The sequence below is a fragment of the Neovison vison genome, chromosome 9, assembly GCF_020171115.1.
Source record: "Neovison vison isolate M4711 chromosome 9, ASM_NN_V1, whole genome shotgun sequence".
Lineage (NCBI taxonomy): Eukaryota > Metazoa > Chordata > Mammalia > Carnivora > Mustelidae > Neogale > Neogale vison.
The window spans coordinates 11,274,180-11,286,624 of record NC_058099.1 but is presented as its reverse complement, the minus strand read 5'-3'; the positions used below and the strand labels follow the sequence as shown (position 1 = coordinate 11,286,624).

Genomic DNA, 12,445 nt, shown 5'->3' with positions numbered 1-12,445 from the left:
GCGGCTGGGCTGGGGGGGGCCGCCCTCTCCAGCCCCGGGGCGGGCGTAGGGCCTGCTCTCAAGGCAGCCTGGTGAGAGCTAGCCCAAGGACCGAAGCGCCCCAGCTCTGGGGGCTTCTCCAGCTCCGGAGGCCGACCCCATTCTGGAGGCAGCTGGGAAACTGGGTGGGGGGTGGGGAGGTCATGAGCAAGTGGCCCCAGAGACAGTGAGGATGGACAGTGCGGGATGCGCGGGAACCCAGGCCGTGTGCAGGGCAGACTGCAGGAGCGGAGGGCCGGCTGCCCCGAGCTGTCGCACCTCGCCGCTGGGGGGCCAGCTGGGGGCGGGGGAAGAGTCTGGGCCTAGCTCACCGGGCGGTGTGAGGCTCAGTGACGGCGACGGGGCAGGAGCTCCAGGCCTTATCTGTTGCCGGGCTCTCTGGGTCGCCCTTTGAGGTTTCAGGAAAGGCTGTCAGCCTGGAGCTGAGAGAAGGCAGGGGAAGGGGCTTTCCTGGGGGCGTCACGAAGGCCAGAGGATGAAGGAGCAAAGCTTTTGTCCCTGTTCCTCCAGCCCAGACACCTCTCTAAACGGCTGTGTATGTATCGGGGGGTGGCGGGGTGGGATTCAGGACTCCCAGGAAGCCCTCAGAGTCGTTTGCTGAACTCAGCAAATGTTGGCGCCGCCTCTGTGTCGGGGCTGGTCCTGCAGACACAGACACAGACGCACAGGAGAAATCCGCTTTGCTTCTAGTCCCTTCCCTGGCAATGCCATCGCACCGACCCCAGAGGGGCACCCCCAGCCCAAGTGGCTGGCCTCCTCCTAGTTTCATGAAGTCCCTTCCCTCCTCATCTAGAGACATGCCCTCCCGTCCTTCCGGTTTCCCAGGCCAGTGCCCCCGGTGCCAAGGCCAGAAGGCCTCTTTCCACTTCGAGTTCTTTTCCCAGCTCCCCTCAGGGTCTCACCAGCTTCCAGAGGCACAGGCGTGAAGCCTGAAGTAGAGCCATGTGGCGATGGGGCATAAGGGAGCACGCGGGTGGTCGAGACTGAGGGGTTCGGCCGAGGCTGGGACGGAAGTGCCCTGAACGCTAGGGTAAGGGCCTTGCTTCGTCCTTATCCTGTAAGAGGTGGTGCCTTTCCCCCAACTCTCTCCATCATGATCTGGTACCAGCAACTTAGCCACACGCTGGCACCTTGGTTATTTTATTAAATCAGGGATTTGGCAAACCTGTATTCTTGCAGACTCCTCTAAGGCACGTGAAACCCCAATAAATAAAAGTGCCACTTTTTGGGGAGCCCTAGTTGTCCTCTTTTGCTCCTAAGGGCTGTGGCATCTGTCCTTTTCAAGGGCAGCCAGGGGAGGGGAGCATGACCAGATGATGGGCTGATGAGGGGCAACTGGGTTGTTGAACCCCGACTCTGCGGGGCTTGGTCCAGCTCTCCCAACACAAACACCCCACAGAGGTGCGGGTTCTAAGGCTCTGCCCTTATAATGAGAGATCTGTGGGGCTGAATTTCCTGCTGTTCTCTTGCTTGAACTTGTTCCCTGGAGTCCGGGAGCAGTCAGCACCATCGGTGACCAGGAGCCCTGCTCCACGGACCCGCCAAGCCTGCGCGTGCCTGTGATCAATTCCTGCCCCCGCTCCCCGCACCCCCTGCCTCCTGCCCTGCTTGGGACAGGGAAGGGCCTGGGCTCACAGGCTCAAATGGAACAAGCTGGGGTGTGGGCTAGGGGCCAAATCCTTCTCTGACTGCTCTAAACCCTCCCCTTTCCCCAGAGCTTCCTCAGGACGCAGGGATACCAACCTTCTCCCCAAGATGATTTTATTGAACGCACACACAACATTCATCCTTGGGTGCGAATTCAATCCAGCAGGTGAAGAGACGACAATGCTCCTGGGACACGGAGGGCTCGCCACCAGCCCCCAGCACAGCTGGGGAGACAGGCCATGGGTGGGCTCTGCTTCCCCGGGGCCCCACCATACCTCTCGTCCCATTCCCTGTCTACAGGGGTGGGGTGGGGTGGGGAGGTTTCCCTTCCCCAGCTGGGCTCAGGGGTCTGCCCAGGATGGGTGGGCAGATCTGGAACTTGTCTTGAAACACCTGAGAGGCCTGGGGGTGCCCGCGTGCCCAGACATCCCCCGGCCCCCCGCGCCACCTCAGCAGCCAGAGAGGCCTCCAGGACTGAGAGCCACTTGCCCAAGGGGGCTGAGTCGGACTCAGGAAGGGGCACCGTGCTGGGCCAGCAGCTCGTCACATCCCCATGCCCGAGAACCTCAGGGCCCGCCCTCCAGGCCTCAGGGTCCCTCAGATGGGGACAAAGCTCCCCTGGGGCTAGAAGGGCCTCTGGGGGCCCCCTTGCCCTGTCAGACACCTCTGAGACTGTGTGTCTGACCACTCACAAATAGGAAATGAGAAATCAGGTCAAAATGCTCACAATTTCCTGCATGTCTCAGATGGTTGTTTTCTTACATGGTTGGGCTGTATTTTAACTCGGTTTATTGAAACTAGTCAATTTTAAGATTCATCAAATCAATAAAGTAAAAAGGAAAAGATAGATAAAAGAAACAATAACAAAACATTTCAACTGAGCTTTGGTGACGGTGGCCTCAGGAATTTCTATGCTACGTGGGCGGGGGAGGGGGTGGCTCCTGGCCCTTCTGTCTCTAACTGCGCAAGAAGCCGTCTGTCTGCCCTACCAGGGCCTGGAGAACGGCTCAGTGCCCCCTGGCCATTCCTGACTCAGGGAGCCTGGGCGGCTGGGCCTCCTGCATCAGCCTGTGGCATGAAGCTTGTCTTCCCAGTTGCAATCTGGGTGCCTGCTTCTCAGCTCTGCCCCCCACAGTCCCAGGCACAAGAGGCAGAGCCCCATCTGATCAACACTGGAGAGCTGGAGAAACCCCAGCGGCCAGAGGGAGAGTACAGGACGGCGGCCTGCCTCCTCCTAGTGCACTCGATTTACCTGCTGCTGTTTTTTCTCCTACAAATCCGAGTTGCTGGTGCTCCCAGCCTCCAGCCCCCAGCCCCCAGCCAGGGCCGGCTGCCCGGCTGTGTTTGGCTCTCAAGAGGGTTCCCAAGGACCCCTCAGCCCCAAATCCCTACCAAGCCAGAAAGAACTGAAGGTTGAGGGCTGGGGTGAAGACTGACGAGAGAACAAGTGTGCGTATTGCTAGAGGGTTTGGAAATGCCCCGTCCTAAGGCTGATTCTCCTTACTTCCAACTCCCAAACCACACGAGTCTGGTGCAGACACGCTCACGCGAGGCTCCCACGTGGCCTCCTGTGCTGGTCTTGGTGGGGTGCGCAGGCCGGGCTGCCGGTGGGCCAACAGGGCTGGGGAGGAGAGGCCTTGTGGAGCCTCGGGCTCCTGGTTTCCAGGGGGAAGGCGGGTGGGGCTGGGTCTGGGACAGTCATTTGCCCAGCTGACCGCTTTAGTGCAAAACCTAATCGGGGTGCAGGGGAAGGGTGGCGGCAGGGTTGGGGGGTGCCCAGGGGCTGGGCCCATTCCCAGGCCAGAACTGGCACCATTCTCTAGCAGCCAGACCTCGGAGATGGGTGGTGTGCAGGGGAGGAGGGGCGGCAGAGAGGGGTCCCATCCCTTCCCACCAGTAGAACCTGGGCAGAAACAGAGCAGCAGGGGAAGCAGGGCCGGCTAGCCCGGGAGCACGTGGCCCGCAGTGCAGCGCAGGGGCCCTGCTCGCCCTCTCCCAGCGACCAGCTCACTCGAAGGTCTCCCACTGCTTCCTGAGCTGCTCTACGGAGCCCGGGGCCGGGGCCGGGGCCGGGGCAGGGGCCGGGGCCGGGCTCACATCTTGCCTGGTCTTCCGTAACAAATCCTCAAAGGGGTCTTTGGCCTCCCGAGGAGCAGAGGGCTGTGGTGCTGGCTCCAGGCCCTGCGGGGGCCTGGGAGGGAGGAGTGGGGGGTCTCCGGGCCTCAGGGCCAGCCCCTGCTTGGCCTCGGCAGCCCTGGCGCTTGAGCGGGCCAGGGGCAAGGTTCGGATCCTTGACGGGGCGACCATTGGGGGGCCCAGGGGCTGCAAGGGACTGGCGGGGGCACCCAAGGGCATCTGGCCGAAGAGGTTAGGCATGGACAGGGCAGATAGGTTGGGCTGAGATCTGTGTGGGACACAGAAGCCAGAACTGGACAGCAGGAGGCTGGGGGCAAAAGCGGGCCCCAGGGAAGCAGGAGGGGCCCCAAAAGGCCCGGCCGCTGTGGAGACCAGGGGCACGGCAGGCAGCGCCGCAGGCACAGAGGAGATAAAGGGATTGAGTGATGGCTGTGGAAACGGGGTGGGGGTCCCCGCTGGTGGGAAGCTGAACTGGGAAGTGAATGAGGGGGCTACACTCGGGGCTGAAGGGCGCGGCGAAAGAGGGCTCCCTGACCAGGCTGTGTTTAGTGGGTCCAGGAGGGCCAGCAGGGCGTCACTGCCCGAGCCCGTGGCCCCGGGGGCCAGACTGAGCGGCTGGAGCAGTTCGGTGGGTCCTTGTGGGGTAGCACTGGGGAGGAGCCCAGGGAACGGGGCTGGGCTCCGGGGCGCTCGCCTTTCCTGCTCAGCCTGTAGCCGCTCTGAGGAGAAGTCCCCGAGCGCGGCGCTGGCAGCCTGAAGTTTGGCTGGGCGGGCGGTGGGGGGTGGAGGCACGATGCCCAGCTCTGGGGTCTTCCTGCCCTGGGGCCGGGGAATGGTGATGCTGCCCGGAGTGGGGGCGGGTGCCTCCTCCTTGTCACTGGGGTTCAGGATGCTGTCCCGGGTCGGCAGCATGCGGGGCAGAGCCAGGGAGTTCCCAAGCAGGACCGAGGGCTTCTCGGGGGAGGCGGCCGGGGGCTTGCTGGGGATGGCCATGTCATCCTGGCCCAGGCTCCAGAGCTTGTTGTACGGGTGGGTGAGCTTCAAGGCCAGCGGCATCCCACGGCTCCTGTCGCTCCTGCTCAGGTCCAGCCTCTGGAGGAGAGAGCGAGGGAGGCAGTGACCAGAGACTGACTTGGACAGACTGGAAGGCAGCAGGGCCCCTTCCCCGGGACCCTCCCGCCCCCCCCCCCCCACCGGAGACTCAGGGCAGCTGTGGAGCCAGGCCCAGGTCACCAGCAGAGAGCCGGGTCTATCCAGATACCAAGCCCAGGCTTTCCTCACTGTTTCCCTCACTTTTCAGACTCCGTGCCGGGCTTTTTTTTTTTCTTCTCACTGCACAAAGAGATTCCAGAAAAAGCCCCTGTCCTTTGACATCGGTGTTGCCAAGAAGTTTTAGGAAAACGACTTCATTTATTGACCATCTACTGGCCGGGACTTCTTCACTTTTCAAAGTATGTGAGCACTTTTAATTACCTGTGAACTTGAGGACAAGCAAGGCACGGGGCCGGGGCAAAGGTGTCTTCCTTGGTAGGCAGAGAAACAGGGCTGGGCTCCTGTCCCGGCTCTGCCCCTCACAAGTGATGCTACCTGGGCGTCAGCAGCAGGGACTGCGAACTCCCTGTGGGAGGGCATGTGTGGATCGCTGCATTCACTATGGTAGCTTCGGGAATTCCAAAGACCCAGAGACTCTGCCAGCAGCCTCCACTCGCAAGTGGGCAAACAGGCCCAGAGAGGGAGTGTGACAGATTGCAAGTCACGATGGACGGCCAGTGTCCCACGCAAATAATCCAGAACCCAGGAATTCTGACCCCGAGGCTCTCCAAGGAGACTTGGTGGGGCTGGGGTCCCGGGAGGGAGGCCTGGCGCGGCAGCACACCTCTGCCCGATGCACACACGGACTCGAGGGGCTGATTTCCATCAGGAGTAACGTTTCTACAGCCATCCCTGGCTGCTGGCCTGCCTGGCAGGGTTTGCAGGCAGAATGGCCCTGAGCATCGGCTGAGGACCCGGGAAAAGTTGCTGTTTCTCCCTTGGTCTCCTTGCCTGTCCCCTGGGGGTACCTGCCTCCCGTGGGGACAGCGACAGCCCTAGCAGGTCCCCGTCCCTGCAGGCAGCATACCTGATAGTCGAAGGTTCCCGTTTGCTCCCTCAGGTCTTTGGGGGTCCGAAGGTCCTCCAAGCTCTTGGCCTGGCCCAGTGGCTGCAGTGGGACCTCCATGTCCAGGTTGTTGAAGACGTCTTCCAGAAGGTCGATGCTGGCGGCCCGGTCAGGCGGAGCCGGGGCAGGGTTCGTGGGCTTCCGCGCTCGTTGCTCTGGGCTCTCTGCCTCGTCACCTTCCGCGCTGTCTGATTCCTTGAGCGTCCGGTAGGGTTGAGGCCTGGGAAGGGGCAGAGCAGCGGGTTCTCCCACCCAGAGCCTCCATGGGGGGAGCAAGCAGCCCCCACCCCCAGGAACCTGTGGGCCTTGAGGGGCACACTTGGGAGCCATGGGGCCAGGAGAGTGTCCTGGGGCCCCTGTGAGGGCTGGAGTCTGGGCAGGGGCGCTCTGCCAGACCTGGGGCTGCATTTGGGTCTGCTGCTCAGTGTGGGACTCATTTGCTCTAGGGGAGCCACCTGATTCCCTCGAAAACCACAGGACGCATCACATAACTGGCTAGTAGGCTTGCAGGCCATCCGGGCAAGGTCGGAGGAGTGGGACAGGACTGAAAAGGGAAGAGGGGGCCTGCTCATTCCAGAGCCAGGCCTCTGCTCTCCCATCACCCTGTAGCTCAGAGGGCACTGAGCTGGGGAAAGTGTCCCCAGGGCGACTCAGGAACCCCAGAGGGAACCGTGTGGGCCTCAACCTGCGCTGACGGGTTCTAGCTCTGATCTTAACATCTCTTGCTATGGGACCTTGGAAAAGGTTCTTAACCTCTCTGAACCTTGGCCTCTCCCCATTCCAGAATGTACTTCCCTTGCCTGTGGGGGTGGTAATTACATGAACCAACTAACAGAGGCTGTTCACAGCATTCTGTACCTTTGACCCAGGCATAGGTGACAGAAGGCTTCTTTTACTTTGCTTTCTCACAAGCCTGAGCCCTAGGGAACCACTGGGTACATAGATAGAGAAGGGTGCCTGGATCTACCCTGAGTTGGCTCTGCCCTCTGCGTTCCTGCAGAAACTGCCCACGGCTCTGGTAAAGTGGGGGAAGGGCGCCACCTGCTGTTCCAAAGGCCCCCCTGCAGGAACCAGGGCAGGGACCATCCAGGGAGGGGAGGGCTCAGGGAACATACTAGATCTCTCCACAAGGACTCATCAGCCTTCAGGATCTCACTCAAGTTCAGAGAGGCTAAGTAACTCACCCTATGCCACACAGCGAAAGGTAGCCATGGACACCAAGTATGACAGCCTTCAAAAGTCCCCACTCACTCTAAGGCATCTGACCAAGGAATTAAAGACCTTTTAACCAAGTCTGAACACAATGAAGGGGATAAAGAAAAGTCCAACTGCTCCTTACACTTCAGGAAAGAAATGTATTCGTCCAGAAAAAAACCACTTTATTTTGACTTAAGATGACCCAGTACCTTTTTTTCTTCTCCTGTGCAATTTATTTTTATTTATTTAACTTTAGTTAACATATGGACCGCTGCCTTTTTAATCCCACACATGCAAATGCCTGTACTTCTCATAGGTCCTGCTAAGAAAGTGAGCACTATTACTATTTAAATAATTAAGGCATCAATGAATGAAAAGACAGAGAGGAGACCCACTGGAGACCCCACTGTGGTGGGGAGTCCTTGGATGCCACCCAGGCAGAGCACTTTTACCTGCAAGGTGATTTTGAGCTGATACATGGATAAGCATTTCTTACTCTAGTGGTTCTGCCTTTATTTCAACTAATAGTAGAAATGATAATTGATCAGATATCAGATATCTGATATCTGATCAGATATCACCGCTCAGGACAAAGTTAACTTACTAAAATTTTAACAGAAAATTTTTAAAGAAAGATTCAATGTACAGAGAAGGTTGCATGTGAGTTTGGGCAGCACTGACCTAGGCCACCGCTTTCTACGTGAGGGGATCAGAAGGGGACTGACACGCCTGTGCTCACAAGTGACAGAAAGGGCCAGAACCCTCCGACCCCTGGGGGGCAGCGGTAGGAGCAGAGCTGGGGGTTTATCAGGTGCTCTGAGGAGCCCAGAGGTCTGGCCCAAGGGAAGGGACCTGGGAGGGGGACGGAGGGATGAATCCCGTCTTCTGTAAGACCCCGGGGGTGTTCAGCAAAGGGCAGCTCCCTTCCCTGAAAGGCTCCCATTAAAGACGGACAAAAACTGTCCCTTTGCTCAATCCCAGCCCTGAAAAACTTGTGGGTAGAGAACTGGTGAAGGAAGGGAAACTGCCAAAGCTTAACACTGGGGGATGGCTGGATTGTGGGTGAACCTTCTTTTTACTCAGATGAGGCTCAGGTTATAAACAATAAAAATTATCTTACAGTCAGGAAGATCAGTAAGATACTTGTCTCTGTCAGCAATAATACACACATTCCCTATCAATAAGTTTTTTTTTTTTTTTTTTCTAAACTTAAAGTCTGACCCTCCATCTCCAGAGTTTTGGGAAATGTGCTGAGATAGGAAGAGGTCTCAGGCATCCACAATCACTTCTGCTAACAGTCAAGTGCATTCTCCTGGGGGAGGGCCAGGGACTCAGCTCCCGTCCCCTGGCTCCTCACCACAGAGCCAGGGGCTGGCAGAAGGGCTGTCCCGGGCAGGGGCACACAAGAGGGCACTCACCCCGCGGGCTGGCATGGGGGCACTGGCAGGCAGCAGCTTCAGACAGCCCTCCCCCCGCACAAGGGCAAGCGACAGCGGCCCCCCTCCCCCACGCGGCCCAGGAGAGTCACCCAGTTGAGCTCAGAGAAATGGAAGAAGAAAGGAGAGACCATTCAAAGGGAGCGGAGAAGAAAAAGCTTTCGGTGAAGCCAGAGCTCGGGCCCTCTTGCCGCTGGCATTCATCGTCAGAGGAGTCTTCGGACAGGAAGACCGCATAGTGTCGCAAGGGCTTTACCAGGCTGGGGCAGAGGAAGACAAGAGAGAAGAGGCGGTTAGGAGGTACCCTTGGAACGCCACGTGGCGGGGTGGGAGGGGGTGGCCTCTGGGCACAGCGCCTGGCCCTGGGCTCCCTCTGCCAACCTGAGGTAGAGGCTCCCTGGAGAAGGCTGGGGGGAGGGCCCGGGAGGCCTGACAGGTCCCGAGGCGGGGAAGCTGGTCCCAGACAGGAAAGAAGCCGAGTGTTTGCCAAACATGTGATCCACTCTCCTATGACCTCATCCCCTCCCCTTCCATTGAGATAACCCAAATGTAGCAAAGAACAATGCACAAAGATGGTCACTGCTGCTTTGCTCACAATCTTCAAACACGGCACATCCTACGTTTCCAGCAATAGGAGGCTGGTGAATGCCAGTATACTCGGCCAAAAAGGAGCCACACCCATCACCCAGACTGTTTATAAAAGAAAAATCTCCACACCACGATGCAGAAATGTGATTAGACTACATTCTCTCTCACCTACTTATGCGAAAAGGCAGGGAAAAAAGACTGGAAAGGGACGTATGTACATGTCGACAAAAGCTAGGGGGCTTGGGGGTGACATCGCCCACCCTGCCTCCTTTAATTTTCCCGTGTCTTCTGCACTTTCTACAATGTGCGTATCAACTTCAGTAAGCAGCAAAACATAAAAACAGAAAGTTACAGAAGAAAGTGAGCCACGTGGAGGGGCTCGGGCTAGAGGGCCCCCTCCTGATTAGCGGCTGCTCTCCTGAGTTCTCTCTCGCACGCCTCTTCAGAGAGTCTTTTCATCTGTGATGTGGAAAATTAAATATTCATTGTTATAAAAAATACATCTCCCTTGTCAGCCACCTGTGAGCTCTGCCTCCATAAACACCGCGCAGTCCCGAGAAAGTCCACGCGGCCGTCATGAATTAGACACCGACCCAGGCCCACGAGTGGACGGCTTGCGAGAGCGGAGCCGGACCCAGCAAGCTCGGGTCCCATCTGGCCCCCCCACCCCCCAGCCGCGGCTCCAGCCTGCACGTGCTGCCGGGGACGGGCTCCAAGGATCCCCGGGTGCGGGGGAAGTCGGGAGAGGGTGGGGCGGGAAGTGTAGGGGTGTCCGAGCTGGGGGCAGTCTCCTCTCTCCCCACCCCTGGACAGAGCAGGTCCTTTCTCTGCTTTCTGACGCAGTTCCTTCTGGGTTTCATGGCAGAAAAGTGAATGGGAACCACGCTGGAGGGTGGTGAGGGACCGGGAGAGTGGGCTGTGCCGTGACCTGCCGGCAGGTGCCAAGCCAGTTGTCTCCAGCGATGCGGTCATCTTCCGTGGTAGAACCACGGCTGGCCCCCAGCGCCGCAGAGCTCCCCGGCCCGTGCCCGCCTTGACTCTCCCTCCTCGTGTTAACCCTGCACGTCAGGCAGGCTAAGAGCTTTGTCCTCATACTGAAGCGGAGACCAAGGCTCAGAGAAGGGAAGCCGCTTGGCCAGGGTTGTGCACAGGGACAGGGAGATGGCGGGTCACAGAACTCTTGTCCTTGCCCAGGCCACCTCCCTGGATGGTAAGGGACGTGGCCCTTCCTGGACCAGAGAGAGCATTGGCTTAGGTCGCGTGCTTTCCTCTGGTGTCAGGAAAGAGGGCAGGGCGATGTGACCCAGAGAATCAAGGCCGCCCGGCTCCTGCCACATCCCCTGGGACCTAAAACACGGTGTGGCAAAAAGGGCCACTCCAGGCAGCCCCTGGAACCCTGCTGTGCATCACAGACCCAACCCTGTCACTCTCCAGCTTAACGCCCGCACATGCATGGCCCCAGTAGCGATGCCGAGGGCGCTGGTTGTGTGGTGAGTAAACCCGTTAAGGGTTCGGAACAATGAGGTTCAGACATTTACAGAATGGTTTACTCAACCATTTAAAAGTTAGGGGGATGCACCCACTTCTAGCACTGGGTGGCTTTCCCGGGCAGGTGAGGAGGGCTAGAGGGGTAGACAGGTACCCTGGCCTCAGGCTCCACACTGGGGAGATTGTGGAATGTGCTGGGTGGGCAGGGGCGAGGGCTGCGGGTAGGCAGGGCCAAGCCCAGGCTCCATGCAGGGTAGACACCGTGCTGTCTGCCCAGCCCTGTCCACATCTGCTGCCTCCTCCTGCCCAACCCTGCACACCCCACAGAATCCCGTCGCCTCTGCCTGGGGCACTGACTGCTCTTCGGTCTGAAGACCCGGCTCACTTGGTGTTCTCGAAAGCCTTCCTGGAACTCCCAGCTGGAGTCCTCCCCCAGATGGAGTTCGCATCCCCCTTGGGCTGCGTGTTGGGGCACTTTATCGGTATCCCTGAACTTCCCGCAGTTCCGTTTCTGAGTCGAGGTCCTCAAGGGCAGTGGCCTGGCTTGTCCTTCTCTTGACCCCCACGTGTGGCCGTTTGTGCAATGGAGGTTCCTGATCTCAGGAATGGAAGCCAGTGCGCTGGGGAGACAAGGCAGGCTCCACCCCAACCCCCATCTTCCCGGAGCCCCAGAACAGCACCCGTCCCTTCCATCTGCTTGCGGCCGCAGCAGAAAAGTGTCCCCTGGGGTCCTCATCTGTCCTCTGAGATGCTGAGACGGTAGAATGGGACCGCATTTGGGGGTAGAGGAGCAGGCAGGAATCTCGGAAAAAGGTTTACGATAACATCAAGGGGCTTCACATGGGTGACTTCCACCCCTCCCAGCAGCCTAGTGGGAAGGCTTCACTGCACTGATTTTATGGAAAACGAGCCTGTCATTAGTCCATCCGTCCTTCCGTCCATCCATCTGCACACCCATCCAAGATGTACTTCGGAGCACTTGTTGCGAGCAGACCCAGTGCCGGCTGAGCTCTGGGAATCACCGTGAGGAGAGACGCGACCATGGGCCCTGGCCAGGAAGTGACAAGCAGGGATTCCAGGCCAGGACCCTCACGTCCCCGTCAGCCAGGCTGGTAGCAGACGTGCGTGAGGGGGACGCGCACCCGTCTGAGCATGCTCCCCTCCTCTGGCTCTGACGGCGAAGCCGAGATCACAGCTCCACACACGAGCTGCCAGGAGTGTCTGGATTCACGTGCGAGCAGAGAGCCTCTGGGCTGGGCTGGATCGTGGCTTCACCCAGCCAGGCGGCTGGAGTTCACGGTCCTGTCCAATCCTATGTCCTCCCACACTGGTGTGGTGGCGGAGCGGGCCCGGGGGCGGGGGGCAGAGGGGGAAGAGGGAACCTCAGCTTCCAGCTCATAAACCACTTTCCCTCACCAGTCAGCTCTCCTGGCCAGGCCAGGCGGGTTGCGTTGTGGCTTCAGAAAGAGGCCCGGGGTGTCTCCTTAACACACCATCTCTCTCTCCAGAGTGACAGAGAACCTTGCCAGGGATGGTTTGGTCCGATCGGTGTTTTTTTAGGCTTTGGGCCACACGGATGACGGTGGGGAGACCGGCTGTACTTACAAGTGTTAGGCTAAATGCTGTTTGTACAGTTTCTCATTAATTCCTGGTCACATCCTCCCTTTGCGGACAGAAAAGCCAAAGCTCAGAGAGGCGTAGTCACTGGCCCACTGTCACACAGCGGCTCTCGGTAGAGCCAGGAATCTGGTCTGCC

General features: G+C 59.0%; 1 protein-coding gene across 8 annotated transcripts in view; it reads right to left on the bottom strand.

Moving 5' to 3' along the window:
* Positions 1–2,452: 2,452 nt before the first annotated feature.
* DENND1A (DENN domain containing 1A) overlaps positions 2,453–12,445 on the bottom strand; it is a 495,826-nt gene continuing 485,833 nt past the window's right edge. For 6 of the 8 annotated variants that reach the window (XM_044264938.1, XM_044264939.1, XM_044264942.1 and 3 more), the window contains 3 exons: positions 8,745–8,873; positions 5,942–6,200; positions 2,453–4,914 (listed from right to left, as the gene is read on the bottom strand). In XM_044264938.1, coding sequence (XP_044120873.1) covers positions 3,694–4,914; positions 5,942–6,200; positions 8,745–8,873 — 1,609 coding nt within the window. In that variant the 3' untranslated portion in view covers positions 2,453–3,693. The remainder of the gene's footprint in view (positions 4,915–5,941; positions 6,201–8,744; positions 8,874–12,445) is intronic. The other 2 variants (XM_044264941.1, XM_044264945.1) reach the window with 1 other exon arrangement.